The sequence below is a fragment of the Camelina sativa genome, chromosome 1, assembly GCF_000633955.1.
Source record: "Camelina sativa cultivar DH55 chromosome 1, Cs, whole genome shotgun sequence".
Lineage (NCBI taxonomy): Eukaryota > Viridiplantae > Streptophyta > Magnoliopsida > Brassicales > Brassicaceae > Camelina > Camelina sativa.
The window spans coordinates 1,881,123-1,900,936 of NC_025685.1; the positions used below are offsets into that span (position 1 = coordinate 1,881,123).

At 37.7% G+C, this 19,814-nt stretch overlaps 6 protein-coding genes and 1 non-coding gene across 7 annotated transcripts; 5 read left to right on the top strand and 2 right to left on the bottom strand.

Annotated features, from left to right (window-relative positions):
- On the top strand, positions 1,553–2,981 carry LOC104712806 (REF/SRPP-like protein At3g05500). Its single transcript, XM_010429815.1, has 3 exons — positions 1,553–1,701; positions 1,967–2,191; positions 2,302–2,981. Exons 1-3 carry the CDS (start codon positions 1,660–1,662, stop codon positions 2,773–2,775), a joined length of 741 nt encoding a protein of 246 aa, XP_010428117.1. The 5' UTR covers positions 1,553–1,659; the 3' UTR covers positions 2,776–2,981.
- LOC104712898 (tafazzin) lies at positions 4,332–6,906 on the top strand. Its single transcript, XM_010429923.2, has 7 exons — positions 4,332–4,803; positions 4,909–5,027; positions 5,108–5,173; positions 5,258–5,455; positions 5,542–5,660; positions 5,761–5,866; positions 6,288–6,906. Exons 1-7 carry the CDS (start codon positions 4,578–4,580, stop codon positions 6,837–6,839), a joined length of 1,386 nt encoding a protein of 461 aa, XP_010428225.1. The 5' UTR covers positions 4,332–4,577; the 3' UTR covers positions 6,840–6,906.
- LOC104712982 (F-actin-capping protein subunit alpha) lies at positions 7,109–9,610 on the top strand. The gene is made up of 10 exons (XM_010430038.1): positions 7,109–7,324; positions 7,505–7,620; positions 7,877–7,966; positions 8,062–8,126; positions 8,345–8,506; positions 8,581–8,659; positions 8,767–8,844; positions 9,019–9,093; positions 9,178–9,213; positions 9,314–9,610. The coding sequence occupies exons 1-10, from the start codon at positions 7,204–7,206 to the stop codon at positions 9,419–9,421; spliced, it is 930 nt and encodes a 309-aa protein (XP_010428340.1). The 5' UTR covers positions 7,109–7,203; the 3' UTR covers positions 9,422–9,610.
- On the bottom strand, positions 9,648–9,719 carry TRNAE-UUC. The gene has a single exon. It is a non-coding gene; the product is annotated as a tRNA-Glu (tRNA).
- On the top strand, positions 10,034–12,863 carry LOC104713073 (26S protease regulatory subunit 6A homolog A). The gene is made up of 10 exons (XM_010430152.2): positions 10,034–10,274; positions 10,680–10,796; positions 10,985–11,092; positions 11,197–11,388; positions 11,476–11,667; positions 11,825–11,943; positions 12,029–12,116; positions 12,207–12,326; positions 12,410–12,550; positions 12,649–12,863. Exons 1-10 carry the CDS (start codon positions 10,155–10,157, stop codon positions 12,724–12,726), a joined length of 1,275 nt encoding a protein of 424 aa, XP_010428454.1. The 5' UTR covers positions 10,034–10,154; the 3' UTR covers positions 12,727–12,863.
- On the bottom strand, positions 13,545–14,714 carry LOC104713166 (translationally controlled tumor protein 2). Its single transcript, XM_010430267.2, has 5 exons — positions 14,609–14,714; positions 14,333–14,406; positions 14,104–14,232; positions 13,855–14,012; positions 13,545–13,754 (listed from the first exon to the last, which is right to left on the bottom strand). Exons 1-5 carry the CDS (start codon positions 14,634–14,636, stop codon positions 13,634–13,636), a joined length of 510 nt encoding a protein of 169 aa, XP_010428569.1. The 5' UTR covers positions 14,637–14,714; the 3' UTR covers positions 13,545–13,633.
- LOC104713256 (leukocyte receptor cluster member 8 homolog) lies at positions 16,460–19,555 on the top strand. The gene is made up of 6 exons (XM_010430375.1): positions 16,460–16,702; positions 17,370–17,542; positions 17,697–17,752; positions 17,863–17,888; positions 18,003–18,417; positions 18,752–19,555. The coding sequence occupies exons 1-6, from the start codon at positions 16,537–16,539 to the stop codon at positions 19,167–19,169; spliced, it is 1,254 nt and encodes a 417-aa protein (XP_010428677.1). The 5' UTR covers positions 16,460–16,536; the 3' UTR covers positions 19,170–19,555.

Below are 19,814 nucleotides of genomic sequence, written 5' to 3' on the forward strand. Positions count from 1 at the left end.
AATGATGTGAGGACTATCTTATTTCCATAGGATAGATGCGGACAAACAGTATAATTCAGAATTGCGCAATATAAACCATTCGGGGTTGTAACTATTACTATACTTGAATCTGCAAATTCCCATTTACCCTACACCAAGTTTGGCATACAAGTATCAAGTGCTGAAATTGAAATCTATAGCATAGTCATTCATAAGATGTTTGAGTAATTTCATCGATAGTGTTGTTGGGGAATATAGCTTTGCTTGAAGTTGAGATGATTCATGTTTTTAGTCTCTTCTCCATTTCGGCATTTCCTTGCATTGCCGATGTAATTATTAAATTGTAACAACCACTACTAACATGCGTGTACCGTTTGGTTGGACGTTTTTATTGGGCCTTTTCTCGAAATATGGGCTTCCTTAATTATTAGTTGGACCTTTGGGTTCATGCGACGTGCCAAAACCCCTTATACTTTATTTCTTGTTCTATCATATTTACAAACCAAAGTTTCACGGAGAACAGCAAATTCCATGTAAAACTAAAGTCTAAACATGAAGAATATGGCTTGGACTGGTTAGTTAGTTATTCTAGAGAATGGAGATAGACAAGTTGAGATTATAAACAAGAAATCGATTTCTATTTTCTGTTCTAAAAGATATTTAGTTCAGAATTATCTTCTATAGACAGCTCGCGTGATGTTAGGGCCAATCTAATTGAGAGATACAAGAAAGTGCTATTTTGCGGAGAGAACCACAGGATGTCAGAAGAAACTCAACATCGCAATTTTTTCTGAGTGTAGTTGGCCAAATCACGGGATGTTGTCATAAATGATCACGTGACTTAAGTATTTTTTGTTGTTGTTGTTGTTGTTGTTGGTATTATTAACGTAATACTACAATGTAGTGGGCTTTTAAACATTTTTGTGTTGTAGGGTCGATAATACATGAAAAAATCTCCTTTTCACTATGGTTTAGGTACTTGTCTAATTCTAAAGTACGAATCTTTCAAGAAGAACACATCAGTTGTTACAAAAGGTTGGCCGTTTGTTGTTTCTTTTTTGGTTTGGTAGATAGATTCGTACGCTTCTCAAATCATTTAAGAGAAAAATGATTTCCTTCTGAATAATGATGTTGTACAAATTCTGTTTTGATGCATCTTAATGTATACATTCGTGGTTATATAATAATTCCTCGTTTCACTTTCAAGAGAGTCAAAAGAGTCAAAGGCTCATCGTTAGAATAGCTAGAATCTGTCTTCCAGATACTTCTAGATTATTCTTGTACCTTTTTTTTTTTTGGTAAACGTCTGATAATTTTCCATAATTTATTTTTGGAAAACGTTTGATAATTTTCTATAATTGTTATAAAATAAATAACTTATTTTATTGTTTCCTTTTTCTTAGCAACATGCGTTTACTTTAACCCACAAGTCGTCAACGGCCCACTGAATATGAATCGTTAACGAAAAAATAAAAACACGCTCCTAACCGACCCAATTAGATCACACGCTTACACGCGTAGTCTTACACGTGCGAAACTCCTTTACTATAAAACGAATCTAGGGTACGACAATTTCTCATCACCATTGCTTTGTTTTGTTCGTCAATATCAAAAAAGTCAATTTTAAAAAACTTCTTCAAGAAATCTCCAATCGAAAACTCCTTTTCTCGATAAGCATCCATGGCTGCTCAAACGGATCTCAATCAACCTAAACTCGATATGGTAATTTCGTTATTCTGAAACCCTATCAATCGATTTTAAGATATATCTCTCTCGTTTATCTTCGATTTACATCTCAAATCTTGGATTTTTTTCGTTTCTGTGATTGGAATTTTGGATTTAATTTGTAATTTTTGCTTAACATGCATTTGGGTATTGTACAGATCGTAGTAAATGTTTTTTTAATTTATTTAGAAGATTAGAATAAAAAAGAAAGAAGTTTTGTGGGCTAATTGCATGTTTTTAAATTTCTTGAATTTTTGTACAGACAAAGGAAGAGAAAGAGAGGTTGAAGTACTTGCAGTTCGTGCAAGCTGCTGCTGTTGAAGCTCTGCTTGGTTTTGCTCTTATTTACGCTAAGGCCAAGGACAAGTCTGGTCCTTTGAAACCTGGTGTTGAATCTGTTGAAGGTGCTGTCAAGACTGTTGTTGGTCCTGTCTACGAGAAGTACCAAGACGTCCCTGTCGAGGTCCTTAAATACATGGACCAGAAGGTATAATCTGAACATCTCCCTATACTTATTTTGATACAATTAGAGATACAGTAAAAGCTTGTGTGGTTTATTCTCTTTGTCTTGTATTGAACCATCTTGGTGATTTGCAGGTTGGCATGTCTGTGACTGAGCTTGATCGCCGTGTCCCACCAGTTGTCAAACAGGTGTCTGCTCAGGCTATCTCAGCTGCTCAGATAGCACCCATTGTGGCCCGTGCGTTGGCAACTGAGCTTCGACGTGCTGGTGTTGTTGAAACCGCTTCTGGTATGGCTAAATCCGTCTACACCAAGTACGAGCCTGCCGCTAAGGAGTTGTATGCAAACTACGAGCCGAAAGCAGAGCAATGTGCCGTTTCAGCTTGGAAGAGGTTGAACCAGCTTCCTCTGTTCCCAAGGCTTGCTCAAGTTGCTGTACCAACTGCTGCTTTCTGCTCTGAGAAGTACAATGATACTGTCGTTAAGGCTGCAGAGAAAGGGTACAGGGTCACATCGTACATGCCATTGGTTCCAACTGAGAGGATCTCTAAAATCTTCTCAGAGGAGAAAGCTGTGGCCGAGCCTTTGGAGTTCCATCCACTTGATTGATTTCGGTGTTTGGTAGTGTGTTCTTTTGTTTTGTTTTGGTGGGATTACAGTGAATCGGATCCTTGTTAGCGACTGGTCCCTGGTTCTGTTTCTTTTGTTTCTTCGTTCTTTTAAACTTTCGTTGTTTCGTTTAATAATCTAAAAGTTGTGTAATCTAAGTTGGGATTATTGATTGTATAAAAGCTTTCTTGTTTGAGGTATAATAACTTCCGACCAAAAACAAAAACAAAAAAAAAACAATTTGGATGGACGAGTTCATTGGACAAAGCTGACATTTAGTTTTCTTCGGTTGTGCTATGTAACAAGAGTCCAATCGGATTCCTTTTTCTTTTGATGATCAAAGTTGCAAATAGAGTAATAGACGCAAAGGAGCTACTCAACCTACTAATGTTATGAAGTCCTGTAAGTTGAATGGTGATGTTCTCTGAGTTGAAGAGAGAAACGAGAGCTTCGCAATCAGGAAAACATTCAGATGACTGTTGCATTGAGTTGCAGTATTTTGGATCAATGTAATCTTGTTAGTATCCTGTATATAGACCATCTCGTTCCACAGTTCTCGGTCTCTCTAAACTCGCTAAGCTGTTTTTTGGAGAAAGAAATGATCTTCAGAATCACTTTTAGTTTATCTCTTTCCAAAAAGTTCCAGAACAGCAAAGAGATGAATGTACCACCACTGCATTTAGGGTGAACAGAACTGGAGCTAGATCCCATCCGAGACTTGCCTAGGAGAAAAACATGAAGTTCATCTTTTGAGAGGGGACACAACATTCAAACCTGCAAAATTTAACTAAAGAAAGAAGGTTAAAAAAAATGGTGGTTACTGCTGAAAGATCGAGCCAGCGAGCCTTAGTGGATCTGGATAGCGCCGAATCGTAATCCGTCCACTTCTGCAAGCGGGAAGTATTCGCTGCTCTGTGAATACCAGCCTGACGCATTACCCTCCGACTTTAGAGAGACCAAGTGAGCCAAGCTTTCGCTCGACCCACACAGCCTACTCACAGCTTGGACTGGGCAGCTCAGAAACATGCCAACACCAGACCCGACTCGTGAACCGAACCAGTGTTCCACCATCTTATTATTCGTCCCCACTCGGGTTACAAGCTCTCGTTACTTAGCTCGACGTTGAATATGTGGTCTCGTTTGATATTACCTAGCTCGACGTTGAACATGTGGTTTCGTTTGATATATAAACAAACACAAAAGGTGTAAGAGTGACCGATGTGGGATAAAAAGACTTCAATTAGTTTTGATTCATTAATTATATTATTCTATTTGGGCCAAAGCCTTATTGTGAGGTCTATAATAGACTATTGAAAAGCCCGATAGCGAGAATGTGGCTGGAAGAAGAAAACGTAACTATAAAATCAATCACTACTATACTAACACGTTGAAAAGGAAATTGCTAAAAAAATTGGAAATTGATGACATTAGATAAGAATATTTTACTGTTACCATTATAACAGCGGTCAGACATGAAGATTTGGTTTTTTTTTTTTATTTACCGGATATTGGTAGCCTAGGCCCATGTCGGCGCTGATCCACCATATCTGTTTCTAAAACTTGATCCAATTGCTACCGTGCGCACAACTCACCGCCGTCCACGTTAGCACTCCAAACCCTTTCGCACGTAAACCTCTCTCTCTATCTGCCTGTCTCTGTCGGTCACTCCTCACCTCTCTCTCTCTCTCTCTCTCTCTCACTCGCCGGGAAAATTTTTATTCAATAGTTTCATTCGTCCGGTTACCTAATTGAATCTTCCGTTTGCTCAAGTCAAACCTTTTATAAGAGATCACGATTTCAGAATGGGAATTCAATTCGTTGACAAGGCAGATCTATGGAAGAGTGCTCTGTTGTTGAATCTTAAGCTCCGTGATCGATTTCGCATCGCCGTAGACGATCACCGTGGTCGATCGGCTGTTTTGTCCCCGGATGGTTACTTCTCTTCCACTATCCACCGCTGGCTGACTCGATTCCGGAACTTTCGCCGTGAATCTCTCCCTTCTCCTCCCGCTTTTTATCGCCGACGAGGTTTTTAAATCATCTCTACCTCTTTATTGGATCTCTGTTATTTGGTTCTGTGAATTTGTCTACGTTTATCTTGTTGGATTCTGGGTGACTCTTTTGTAATTGCAGTTTCTAAAGATTTAACGGCAGAAGAAGAGTCAGCTCTATTCCGGATGCTTCAAGCTGTGGCTATTCCCCTCATTGGAAATGCTTGTCATGTTTTCATGAATGGTTTCAACCGTGTTCAGGTTTGAACATCTTAGATTTAGTGATTCCTTAAAGTTTCATTCTTATCTTCTGTCGTGTTCTTAGATTAGTGTCTTTTTAGGTGTATGGATTAGAGAAATTCCATGATGCTTTACTCAACAGACCAAAGAACAAGCCTCTTGTAACGGTACGAGTTAACTTATGTTCTGGTATGTTGTTAGAGAAACCTGCTTGTATTCTGACACCGATGAGTTTCCAAAATCATCTTCAGGTTAGCAATCATGTTGCATCTGTGGATGATCCATTTGTCATTGCTTCGCTACTTCCACCTAAACTTCTACTTGATGCCCGTAATTTGAGGTGGACGCTTTGTGCTACGGATAGATGTTTTAAAAACCCTGTAACTTCAGCTTTCTTTCGATCTGTCAAAGTTTTACCAGTTTCTCGTGGTGAAGGAATTTATCAGCAGGTAAACATATGCTTTTCTTGATTTTTACTTGCTGTTTTATCTAAATTCAAATTTACTGATGGAAACAAGTGTGATATGTTCTGCAGGGAATGGACATTGCGATTTCTAAACTAAACAATGGAGGGTGGGTTCACATCTTTCCAGAAGGCAGTCGCTCTCGGGATGGTGGAAAGACTATGGGCTCAGCGAAGAGGGGTATCGGAAGGTGTTTCTTATGTGCTTTGTATTTAGTTCCCTTATATGATGTGTGTCTTATCATTTTATTCTATAACAACGAGCTAAACATCGAATATACTTCCTTTTAGGTTGATTTTGGATGCAGATACTCTCCCCATGGTTGTTCCATTTGTGCATACTGGTATGCAAGATATAATGCCAGTTGGAGCCAGTGTTCCTCGGATTGGCAAGACAGTGAGTATTTCTAAGTCTCCAAAAGAAAATAGTCTCCTTGTTTGTGGGCTTCGATCTCTTAATAGTTTGATGCATAACTATCTCTGCTCGTCCGAAATTAGAAAATCAATAACAAACCATAACTTTCAGGGTAGTTGCCTCGATCTAGATTGGCAAGCCTTATATACAGACCCCTCATAACTTTCTTTTATTGATCTTGATTTGAGTGATATCTAAATATAATTAGTGCTTTAAGAAAGAATGGATCTGTAAATAATTGGGGGTTTCATATTTTGAGTATTTGCAAATGTAATGTCCATGAAGGGGTATAGAGTTCAAATGCAAGACAGTATGTAGTGCTACCAATCTGTCATTAGGTTATTACATTGCTTAATGTATTTGCAATCTTTATTATAAGTTAGGAACCTTAAACATTTTGCAGGTGACAGTGATCATTGGAGACCCTATTCACTTTAATGATATTCTCGGCACTGAAGGAGCCAAACACGTCTCGAGGAAACACTTGTATGATGCAGTCTCTTCCAGGATAGGACAAAGACTGTACGATTTAAAAGCACAAGTCGATAGAGTATCTCTAGAACAACAATCTATGATGTCACACGACGCCAAAACATCCTCTGAACGTGCTGCGGAGATCTTACATAGAGTCGATTGGGATTCGTTTGGGATGGGAGCACAGTTTTCAGAAGAATCATCAGCCAGCAGTAATAAACAGACTGCCCAAACCGATGATGGCAATGTCAGATATCCGAAAAGGGGAGCCTCATCTGAAGGAGGAGCGATCAGCTTGAAGATTAAGAAGTTCATGGACTCAACTGAGATGATGGGTTTCGCGGCTAGAGGTTTGTTTATGAACGAGTACAAGAGTTGGGGTGAATCTCCCAAAATCGGGCCTTTAAAGACATGGAAAGAGTATTTGGATGTGAATCTTATGAACCGTGGTGGACTACGACAAGATACACACACTTGCTAGTTAAAAACTCTTGTTAGGAATTTTAATTTAGATATTTTGCTTCAATAAAATCCCAGTTTTGCGAACCTTCCGATCATGAAAAAAAGACTGCACATAATATAAATTGATCAAGGATGGGATATATAACTTGGTGTAAAAACGACGCCGCTTCTTAGTAAGAATGACAACGTGGCACAGTCTAATTACAAGCAAACGACGCCGTTGGGGTTCATCATTATAAAACGAACGGTCGTGATTTAATCTCGGTTTCACGGATAAAAGTGTAGTCAGGTGCAATGACCAATGTAACCTCCAGATAATCGACGGCGGCAACTTCTCTTTTCTCGCTCCGGCTACTCCTAGAGAAAAGAAGATAGAGAAAGCTATGGCGGATGAAGAAGACGAGTTACCGGAGGAGACGGAACTAAGTTACGAACAGAAGAAGGAAATCGCAAAGTGGTTTCTCCTCAACGCTCCCGCTGGAGAAATCAATTACGTTGCCAAAGGTACTCATAGATACATATATTTACGTTTGGTGTTATCTTATTGTGTTCTGATGTGGCTCTGTTTTGTGGAATGCGGAATCGTATCTTCTCCCTCTTTAATTTCTATTTTGAGGATCAATGTGGCGTGATTTGACATATTCGTTTCAATTTCTGGGATTTTTTTTTTGGGATTTCCGACAGATTTAAAGGCGGTATTGAGCGATGAGGAAGTCTATAACGAAGCAGCCATGGAGGCATTCCCAGTGTACAACAAATCTCATATGATTTGTCTTGAAATGCCCAGTAGGGCTGGTGATGTGAGTTAACTAACGAAATTTATCTTTAAGAGTCTCTTAGTATTCTTAGCTAATTGGATCAGGTTCGAAAACATGTTGTTGAATTCTGTAACGTTATTATTGAATTGTGATCTCAGTTCTCTCTGTGTAAATATGACTGATGAACAAATACCTTTTGGATCACTAAGATAATTCAACTAGAGTTTGGTGATATGTGCCTCTCTTTTATGTCTCTATTACTGCAAGATTTAGGTAAAACTGTTTTGTTGCGTCTCAGGTGATAGTTTCATCTTACAGTGAGATTACTGAAAATGAGTTCCTTGATCCAAGAACTGCCCAGGTTGCCATAGTTGATCATGTTAAACAGGTACATTCTTTTTTATTGTATTGTAGTTGCTCTTCATCATGGTGTGTCATGATCTGTGAATCCAATTCAATCTTACATCTCCTGTCTATGACCAGATTTGTACAAAGGTACGGCCTGCTCATGATGAAGAACTTCCGTCTTTGTATATTGAGGAGTACAGGTATGGTTTTTACACTCAGCTGTAGGATTTAGGATTAGGTTCATGCATCACACCATTCACTTCGTAATGCTCATATACTCATAGCCTCAATTCTAATGGCAACAAAGGCAAACATTAGAAAAGCACTATCAGAAGTTTAGGAATAAAGGGTAATGAACCTGGACTGATCTGCACTTTTTTTGTCTTACCGCTGAAAAGGTTGTTTTTGCTCGTTACAGATATGCTCTTGATGCTGAAATCCAGAGATATGTTAGTGAATCTTATCCGAAAGGTATCTCTGCAGTTAATTGTGTGAAGGGGAAAGATACAGAAGGTCTAGGGTCCGACTTTGAGTTTGTTGTTATAATTACTGCCATGAGACTAAGTCCCCAGAACTTCTGGTGAGTACAAAAATGACCTCCTTCTACTTATTCTCCATAGAAATATTGTGCGACTAAATCCAGGGTGTTTGCAGTAATGGAAGTTGGAGATCTGTATGGAACATTGATTTCCAGGATGAATCACAGGTGCTTGACATAAAAGGGAAACTGCAGGTAACATTCTCGACTTCGTTTTCTCTGTAAGTTGGCTTTGACGTTATTCAAAGCCAATGGAAGTTCAGTGAGCTTGTTCTAAGTATTTCTCCTTTCCATTCCTTCAGGTAGGAGCTCATTATTTTGAAGAGGGAAATGTGGAATTAGATGCAAAAAAAGATTTCCAAGATTCAACAATATTTCAGGTACTTCACATCACATCCAATATCCACATACTTGACCAATGCATTTTATCTGCGAGATCGCGTACAATAATCTTACTAGAAGTCTGGCCAGGCTAGCATTAAATATACACCAAGAGAACAAATATGTGTAGGCTCTGATATAATCTTATCGTTGATTTCTTCGTCCATTTACAGTCTGCAGATGACTGCGCGATAGCGATAGCCAATATTATCAGGCACCATGAAACAGAGTACCTTGCAGCTCTAGAGGTTACCAAATAGCAACTCATTATTTATCTCGTTCTTTACCATTTCCTGTCTTGTTAATCTTTTTGTATCTGACCCAATGATTAGGTAGCTTATTCTAAATTACCGGATAACACTTTCAAGGTAATCGTCTCTTCCAAAAAACAATTTCAGTGGCTGCAACGATGGGAGCCTCTATGTACAGTATTGACAAATTATCTGAGATGATTATGGAACTTTGCAGGATTTGAGGAGGAAACTTCCGGTGACACGAACTTTGTTCCCATGGCAGAACACTTTACAGTTTAGCCTAACAAGAGAGGTCGAGAAAGAGCTTGGACTTGGCAAGTGACTTATTATAAACTCGCACCTTCCAGTTCTTTATTTGGTTGTCAAGGTTCTGTGTGATTTCCATTATGTAAGTGAAGGGAAAAGTATCAGTGATATTAGTTCTGTTGTGTCTTGTCTTTATCTTCTTGGTTTTTTGGAGTAATGTACAAACCGCATGCAAGTGTTGGAAGAATCTAGCATCATATCGATATTTCATCAGGGTTTGAGAAAAAAAAACATGAAAAAAGCTCCGATGCCGGGAATCGAACCCGGGTCTCCTGGGTGAAAGCCAGATATCCTAACCGCTGGACGACATCGGATTTGATGTCTAATGAGTTAAAACGGAGAACTTGTTCGAAATTCTAATAGATGGTGTTAACTTTGGGAGTTTGGTTCTTCATATTTTTTTTTTGGAGAACTCTTTATGAAATTATTTTTATAAATTACCATCAAAATCATCCCAACGTTAAATAACACTAACATGAAGATAACTACGAGAAAGACTCTAACTCCTCCAGAGGCTTTATCGTATGCATTTCTTTGAAGACAAGTTTTCCTATTATTTTTTTATTTTATTTATTGTTTTATTATATTTTTAATTTTTGGTTATTTATTTTCTTTTTGCTTCTCGTCTTCTCCCCTTTTTTTATTTTTCTTTTTATCATAGTCGCTCGCTGAGAACTCTCGCTCGCTCCTCTGAAACCCCTAACTCTTCATCCTCGCGATCTCTCTGTCCTTCCGATTTGGGTATTGAAATGGCTACTCCTATGGTTGAAGACACGACAAGCTTCGAAGAGGATCAGCTCGCCTCCATGTCCACCGAAGATATCACCAGAGCTACTCGTCTCCTCGACAACGAGATTCGAATTCTCAAGGTTCGTTCCCCCCAATCTATCTCTCTCTCTCTCTCGATCTCCTTTTGCTTCGTAACTATAGGACGTAGTTTATATTCAATGATTTCTTCAGATTCGAGTAAGGTTATGCTCCAATCTGGTTTTGATTTCTCGCTCTTACGGGTCTAGGGTTTGAGTTTAGTGTAATCCTTGGAAGCATGAGATGTACTAGACCTTTAATTCGATGCCCGGTCTGGTGATTTCTTGGTGTATATTACCTCAACCTTTTGGATTTTCAATAGAACTGAGATTGATTTGATTCTTTCTTATTGCAAATTGGGTTTCTGATTCAATTTCGTTCTTTGATCTTATTTGCGTTCTGGGTTTAAGGAGATGTCATGGCATAATATGATGATTTTTTTTTTTTCTTCTTTAATTGGGATTCAGGAAGATACACAAAGAACAAATCTAGAATGCGATTCTTATAAGGAGAAGATAAAGGAGAACCAGGAGAAGATTAAACTCAACAAGCAGCTCCCTTATTTGGTTGGCAACATTGTGGAGGTATTCAACAAGTTTTATTTTTATTTTAGTCTTGTTTGTCTAAGTTTTGGTTTGTTTGGCAGCTACCTTACTCTCCTAAAGAGTTTTACATTGTTAGTTATGTTATGGGTTGTAAATGTTATGTTATTTATAACTTTACCTACTTGGATTTGAAGTCTAACTGTTGTGATTCCATCTCATGCTGTTAGATTCTGGAGATGAATCCGGAAGATGATGCTGAGGAAGACGGCGCAAATATTGATCTTGACTCTCAACGGAAAGGAAAATGTGTTGTTTTGAAAACGTCTACACGGCAGGTGAGACTTCCATATCCATTCTCTAGATATATTTTCTACATTTTCTTGTTCTCATCCCGTTTCATGTTTGAGCTAATCCTTGTCTGTCTTGATGTGGACTGCAGACCATCTTTCTACCAGTGGTTGGACTTGTGGACCCTGATAGTTTGAAACCTGGTGACTTGGTTGGAGTTAATAAAGATAGCTACTTGATTCTGGATACCTTGCCATCCGAGTATGATTCTAGGGTTAAAGCCATGGAGGTAGATGAAAAACCAACCGAAGATTACAATGACATTGGAGGACTGGAGAAGCAGGCAAGTTTATCCATGTGTTTGTCAGGCATAATTTATTTCCTTCAGCGTGTTGCATATTGATTCTAATTGAGTTAATTTATGGAACAGATCCAAGAGCTTGTAGAGGCCATTGTGCTTCCCATGACACACAAGGAACGTTTTGAGAAGCTGGGTGTTCGTCCACCAAAGGGAGTGCTCTTGTATGGTCCTCCAGGAACTGGTAAAACTTTAATGGCTCGTGCCTGCGCAGCACAGACCAATGCCACCTTCCTTAAATTGGCAGGCCCTCAATTGGTCCAGGTACTTATGAGTGTCACATTTAATCCTCATCTCTTTAGAATTCTGTACTCTGTCTGGATATAAGATCGTAGTGTGAGTGACAACAATAAATACATATGAAGAACTACAATGTTACTTGGTTGTAATGACTTGATGACATATATCCATGTATATACAGATGTTCATTGGAGACGGAGCAAAGCTTGTCCGTGATGCCTTTCAACTTGCCAAAGAGAAAGCTCCGTGCATTATCTTCATAGATGAAATCGATGCCATTGGTACAAAGCGTTTCGACAGGTACAAATCCTTTGCTGATTCTAGTTAATCTATCCTGCACTTCCCCTACTGTTTACTAAACCACATTCTTTGGCTGAGAATACAGTGAAGTCAGCGGAGACAGGGAAGTGCAAAGAACTATGTTGGAGTTGCTCAATCAACTTGATGGATTCAGCAGCGATGAACGTATTAAGGTGAGAGTCTTTATCCATTATTCTACACACTAATCCGTATTCTCTTTGAGTCCTCTCCCACATTAACAATCATACCTCTCAATTTTTCAGGTGATTGCAGCCACTAACCGTGCAGATATTCTGGACCCAGCCCTCATGCGTTCTGGTCGACTAGACAGAAAGATAGAGTTCCCACACCCAACAGAAGAAGCAAGAGCCAGGATCTTGCAGGTTTGTCTCTCCCATTTTTTAAACATGACCCTTGATAAGTATACGCTTGACATATATCAACTAACCCTACTGAACGAATCCAGATTCACTCGAGGAAGATGAATGTCCACCCAGACGTCAACTTTGAGGAGCTTGCAAGATCAACCGATGATTTCAATGGAGCTCAGCTGAAAGCAGTGTGTGTAGAGGCTGGTATGTTAGCTCTTCGCCGTGATGCCACAGAGGTAAAATTATACAAAACTCTTAATGGATTTTAAGCTTTACGTTTGGACTTTAGTCTTGTTTTTGAAGGTTGTTCCCTGTAATTGTTGTGTGTGTTCAGGTGAACCATGAAGACTTCAATGAAGGTATCATCCAAGTCCAGGCCAAGAAGAAAGCAAGCTTGAACTACTATGCCTGATCTCTCCTCATCCTTTATATTTCTCTATGCCGTTTATCTTTCAACTAGTTTTTTACTTGTACCCTCATTCCGATTTGGATCTTTTTAAAACTTTCGAATCAGGATATCAATTATCAAAAAATATTTAATTGTGTTCATCTACTTCTTTTGAAAAAAAATTGAATCTCTAATGGTTTATAATTAGACCTTTTTTGTTATGAAATTATTATGTTTGTAAAAATTAAATTTTGAGGAGTATGTGTATTTATAACCAATTTTCTATCCAATTGCACTAAACAGAAGTTAAAAATTTCACTCCAACATAATATGGTAAAAAATCTCAGTGGTTAACCCAAAAGACAATAGAAATCGACAACTTTGTTTAGTTTGAAGAAGAAAACAGAGAGAGGAAACACACTCAGGTCAACCATGAGGATTTCAATGAAGGTATCAGCCAAGAAGAGAGCAAGCTTGAACTACTATGCCTGATCTCTCTCCCATCATTTATATTTCTTGCTGCCGTTTATCTTTCAACTAGTTTTACTTGTACCCTTATTACGACTTGGATCTTTTGAAAATTTCGAATCAGAATATCTACTATCAAATTACATTTAATTGTGTTCATCTACTTTCTTCTGAATTTTTTTTTTTGAATCTTCTAATGGTTCATGGTTTATAATTAGACCTTTTCTATTATATATGAAATCAGCATGTATTTAAAAGAAAATTTCAGGAGTATGTATATTGTAATCAATTTCTATCCAATTCCACTAATCAGGCAAAAGTTAGAAATTTCACACTAAAATGGTAAAATATCTCAATAGATTAATCCCAAAAGACACACAAGAAATCGACAACTAGCAAAAAGTAAAACCTCCAAAATAAATTGTGTATAGCTTTGAAGAAGAAAAAAAGAGAGGAAACATATTCAGCACTTGATCTCCTTCAAGCCGTAGGCTAAGTAGAGGAAAGTAGGATCAGTGGCTCCTTCTCTGTAGTAAGCAAACACTAAGCTCCCTTCTTCTCCGTCCATGCTCTCTCCCACAAAGCTGTCACGTTTGTTAAAAAGTAATCACCAATTAGACAAATAAACAAAAAAAAAAAAGGAAATTGAAGAAAAAAAAAAAGTAAAAGAGAGAGGATCCTTACAATTGGAAGTCTTTGAGCTTTGACATCAAAAATTTGGTGGCACTCTCAATGTGTTTCTTGAACAGCTCTAGCTTTTCCGAGTCCAGCTTAGGGCTTAGTTGCTTAATGTATCTTTTCATGAACATCACAAATTGTTTCTTATCAAACGATGGTTGCTCCTGCCAGAATAATTTACCCAAGTGTTAATCTCATAAGGTATTCTTACATGAAAATAATTGAAGATTAAAAAGGTCCTTTGAATATTATTACCTGAAGCCTAAAAGTATCGAGGATATCAACAACCTTGACAGCTTGATCATCGACTCCTTCGTCTTCACCGCCTTCCTCAGCCGATGGATTCGCACCAATGTCAAAATCCATAGCTCCTTTCACAACCCACTGATGAACAACAAAAACACATAACAATACATCAACTTTAATTTCAACCAGCGCGCTGATCGTTAATAAAGAAAGTCAAAGCTTTAGATAAAAATAGTACCTTTCCTTCAACTTCCCATAACATGCCGTTTTCGAGTTCCTTGTAAGGAAAGGAATCAGAGAGAAGCTCATCGCCTGTTTGATCAAAAAAGAGAGACAAACTTTAGCTTCTGACACAAACAATACATACAATACAAATATCAATATGGGGATTAATAAATACAATCGAGGTTGGATGATCACAAGGCGTGAGTAAAAAATCCCTAGAAAACGAAACACTAAATCGTAAATACCAATATCGTAATTCACTACATGAACCAGAAGCAGTATAGTATACCTGTAAGAATATCTTGGTAAACCAACATGTTTGAAGAGAGCTAAAGAGAGGTTTATGTGTTGTAAGTTTTTTTTTTCTTTCGCTGATTTGATCGATAAACTTTAGAGAGTAGTAGAGAAAATTTGGTGAAAAGAAGAGAAGAGAGAACAAGTATATTTATAGAAGAGTCATTGTCTTGTTTCCTTTTCCTTTTCGGCTTATTTCTTTTTTTCCTATAAGAAAAAGGAATATAACCCAAAAAAAAAAAAGAAATAGGAAAACCTCCTTTGTTAAATCAGAAGTGCTTATTTACGCTAATTGAATCTTAACCGTTGTTAGAAGAAAAAAATTCATTAAACAAAAACAAAACCATTAATCTTAACAGTTCATTTGAGTCTTTGAGTTGTCAAACCCATTGATTATATATTTTTTTTCTTTTCAAACTGGTGGTTATCGACAAGAACCAACTTTATGAAAACTATGTTCGATTCACCTAAATATAGTAACTGTTTGGATAAATACTTTTCACTGTAAAAAGTAAAGTAAAAGAGGGGAAATTGATAACTAGGAGGAGGAGTAGGGAGCTAGAGCTGCAAAAAGTCGGCGGGAATAAACACTACTTTAGGGGCATGTGATGGTGGACTCAATAATTCGCTCGGGAACATCGTCACATTGTGGACTAGCTTAAACTATTTTTGACTACTATTTACCTTCAAAAGTTATTTTCCCATATTTGTAATATTTTCGTATAGGAAATTGTGAGGGAATGATTAAATGCCGACACAAAATAGTACTCGTTCAAAAAAAAAAAAAAACTTTTCTATATGATTTATATTACACTGAAATAGTTGCAAAAGAATAAAAAGGGCAGCAAAATGCGTCTTTGTAACAAAATAATATTTCAAAACTCACAAAATATGTCAAAATAATGTGGCCACAAAATATTAGTCCTACTACTAGTAGTAATAAAATAATATACTTCAAGTTCAAGTGGTTACGCATATTATTATAAGTATTAAGATGTGTTTCTCTATTTTTTTTTTCAGACAAAAAACGAGTAAAATTTATTCGAACCAAATTGAAAATCTAGCATGACATAATCACATAAATTCTCATTATTTTGTTTTATTGGCATTTGTTATCATACCGTTTTATTGGCATTTGTTATCATACATTGTGAAAATCCAATATGTATAATTCATATAGTCGATAATAACATTTTAATCGGAATCAAAAGTATTTCTTTTACCAGATAAATAATAATCAGACTGAAAACCAAAGTCATTTAAGAGAGCCAAAAATAGAAAGAGTAATTACCAATATGGTAATTTAAATTTACGTAAAGTTAATTACCACTATTTTATATATCCAATTTGTTTTGTTTTCTTTTTTAAAAAAGGAAAAGAAAAGAAAAAGGGAAAAATAGCTTGGGGGAAGCAGAGCACTAGAGCAGACAGGTGATGTAAATAAAAATTAAAATAAAAAGTTAAAAACAAATCCGTAAGAATAAATCAGAACCGTCCATTGTAGTAGTCTTACTTTGGACAGCGGTCATTGCTTCTTTCTTACCCCGTAACCCAATCTTTCTCTCTCACACAAAACATAACGCAATCTGAAAGAGAAGAAGAACCAACAAAAAAAAAAAAAAAAAAAAAAAAACTCAAAACCAAAAAAAATATATATATCAAAGAGCCAACTTTTTCTTTCTTCTGGGTTCTCTCTTCTCTGGTGGTGACGATCGAAGATACTTCTTCACAGATTCATCATATTGTAAATAATCTGATCGAATCGAGACGAAACGTTAAGAAATTGGGGTGACCGAGAGTGATTTTTTTTTTTTTTTTTTNTTTTTTTTTTTTTTTTTTTGTTTTTTTGGTGTGGTTGATTCAAAAGAAAGAACAAAAAAAGGTTTTTGAGATTTGGGGTAGTTTTGATTTTGGATTTTGGTGATGGGTTTAGGCAATAAAGGTAACAAATTCAATTTCGGCGATAATGATCTCGCCGACGAAGGTGATGGTTTTGGTTCGGTTTCGTGTTCGATTTGTCTCGAGGCCGTTGTTAAAAACGGCGATCGAGCCTGGGCTAATCTTCAATGTGACCATCAGTTCCATCTAGGTAAACTTCTATTTACTCTCTCTCTCTCTCTCTCTCTCTCTCTCTCTCTCTCTTTTCTTTGATTTGATTGAATTTGATTTTTTTTGCTTTAAAAAAGAATAATCTGCTTCAGATTTTGATTTGAGTCATCCAGATCTACCGTTTGTGTGCTGTGGCTCTTTTTTTTGTTTGTTATAAAGATGATGTTTGGGGTATATTGAGCTCTGAAGCTAATCGATTCATGCTTGGATATAGTTTTGATCTGGTCGAATTAATTATTATTATGTGAGGTTACGGATATAGTATCAATTATGGTTCGATCACTATTTCATTGCAACTGCCAATATTGTTCTCTCCACCTTTTTTTGATGCATGTAGTAGCTCAGTATCTTAGCATATTCGTGTTTCATTCTACATGCATTATTATGTGCTCTTGATTAACATGGTCTATGTAGGAATGATTAGCTCGCAAGTGCATATGAGCCCTAATTCTTTGCTCTTTGTATGCTAATCTTGGGTGTCTAGATAGCTGTATCTGTGTGTTTCTTATTCATAAACCGGCCAAGCTCTCCTCATGAGTGCTTTTTAGATAAAAGTTTGAGCTATCGTGCAATATATGCTTTACGTTTGGTTTCTTATGGTTTTCGCAAAGCCATCTAACTCCACATCTGGTTTCTTTGTTGTCAAGACTGTATTGGTTCAGCATTCAATGCAAAGGGCGTGATGCAATGCCCCAACTGTCGGAAAGTTGAAAAGGGCCAGTGGCTTTACGCAAACGGTTGTCGTTCATATCCTGAATTCAATGTCGAGGATTGGGTTCATGAAGAAGATATTTATGATATTGGAACATACTCTGAATTGGTAAGAAACTCGTAATCCGATCCATCTCAAATATTCTATTGCGTTTCTTCATTACTTTTCACTTCTTTGCCTCATGTGCTGAGTTTTTATTATCTAAAGATTGCTGGAATCATGTTCCATCTCTAAATTACCTTGTGTTTATGTTTCTTTGCAGTCTTTTGGAGTTCACTGGTGCCCATTTGGAAGCTCAGCACGTCTTCCTTCTTTCGAGTAAGCAACTACATGAAAACCCGTTTAGCTCTCTTTTCTGCTACTTTTGGCAATCAAAAAATGGCATTCTTTTCCCTTCTTTGCTGATAAATTTGTTTTAAACTTTGTAGGGATGGAGAATTTACGCCGAGTTCATGTAAGACTATTGTCAGATTGATTATTATTTTCTTTTTTTTGCTCGCCATTATCTTCTTCTCACTTTTCTGGAATTTGGGTTTAACAACCTATTAATTTTAATTGCATGGCACAGATCACGATCTTTTGGGACAGCAAGGTTACTATTCTGAACCAGCAGCGCCAACCGCAGGTCATCCATGTCCATATGTTACCTATTTTGGCCCGGTTCATTCGTCTTCCTCAAGCAGCGGTGGTACTGCAGGCGTTTCAGACAGTTCAAGTTTCAGTAGTCACTGGAACACAGGCTCTTCGGTCTCTGGTGAAGTTCCAACTCCTTATGGTTTCCCTGTGGATCCACACTATCACGGCTGGGAATATCATCCGCCTCCACCCCCACCGCCACAGCATTTCTCTGCTTCTGGCGCTCACGTGGGCAGTCCAACTCCGCCCACGCCTCCACCAGCCTCTGCGAGGACTTCCCGAGCTAACGGCTCAGATGTGATCAGATCCAGACCGCCACATTTCATGCGTCCATTTCATGGTCACAGGTATACAAAATTTTCTGTCTTGCCTTAGATATGTCACTAATGATCATAGAAGATGACCTCAATTACAAACGTTTTGAGAATTTCTTCATAACATTCTATAACATAAAGAAACTATAGTGCTCACCGAATTCGAATTTGAACTTGTGCATTGGCATATTTCATATGCTTTTTCATATTTCATAATCTTGCGGATTGGAATAATGAACAAACCTGCAAATAAACTGTGATTCGAAAAAACCTGTTATCTCGTGGTGCCACAGGTTTACCAATATGACCTTTTATTATCTATCATATATATGCTTTCTTGTATCTAATGGCTGGCTGGTTTGTGCAGTTCAAGTGGTAGAGCGGGTAGTTCAGTGGCATCAGTTCCGAGGACACCAGCATTTCCAGGAAGCAACGCTCGTACCCGAGACAGAATGCAAGCTCTTCAAGCCTATTACCAACAGTCGTCTGCACAGTCACACCAGCCGGATTTGCCTATAGTGTCTCGAGGGCCTGTATTCCCATCTGGCCGGAGGGCCACTAGAGGAATAGCTTCCGGGATGGGATCAACTTCATCTTCTTCGGATCAGGCAGGCGGGAGCGGTTTTATCCGGTTTAACATATGGGAGAGAGATCCTTATATGCAATCGCAACAATCCTACCCGGTTAATCAGATGGAAAGAGAACAAAACATTTGGACATCTTCATTCAACGAAGGGTCTGGAAGCTTCCATCAGAGGCACGGTGGTGGAGGAGGATCATCGTAAGAATCGAGTCAGTACCCGTCACCGGCGGGCAATTCTCATGAACGTTGGACAAAACCAAAAAGATAAAAAGAAAAAAAAACATTGGGAATTTGATGATATTTGAGAAAACCTGAAAACTACATGCTCAAGTTATGTGATGAATTGATAATCTAAAAACACAAAAATGGTATGTAATGGTTTGGAGAGAGACAGCCTCCCCCCGTTTGGTGGGTGACCGTGCGGGGTGTTCGAGCCGGTTTTGGTCTGGTTTGGATCGGGGGAGCATGAGAGGTCGTTGTTGGGGTATTTGTTTTTTTAAATGTGGCTACTATGGGTATCGAAGTGAAATACCCTAATGAAACTTTTTCCTCTTGGATAATGTTAATTTTTAAGTGTTGAGTTTCTTCTTTGTTCTGTCTGTTACAAATTGTCAAATTTAATTGTTTTTTTTTTTTTTGAAAAACTAAGGTGAAATTACCAAAGACTATAGTCTAAGTGTGACAACAAAATAGAACGTTTTGAGTCCGTCTCTTATTTGTTGTGGCTCCTCCATATACAAGCGTTTTACTATTTTTCTACAAGGCCTTCCTAAGTAAAGTCACTGATAGAATCTTCTTCTTTTTTGGTAATTCATTTCATTAGAAACATTTTTGTTAAAAATTAAAA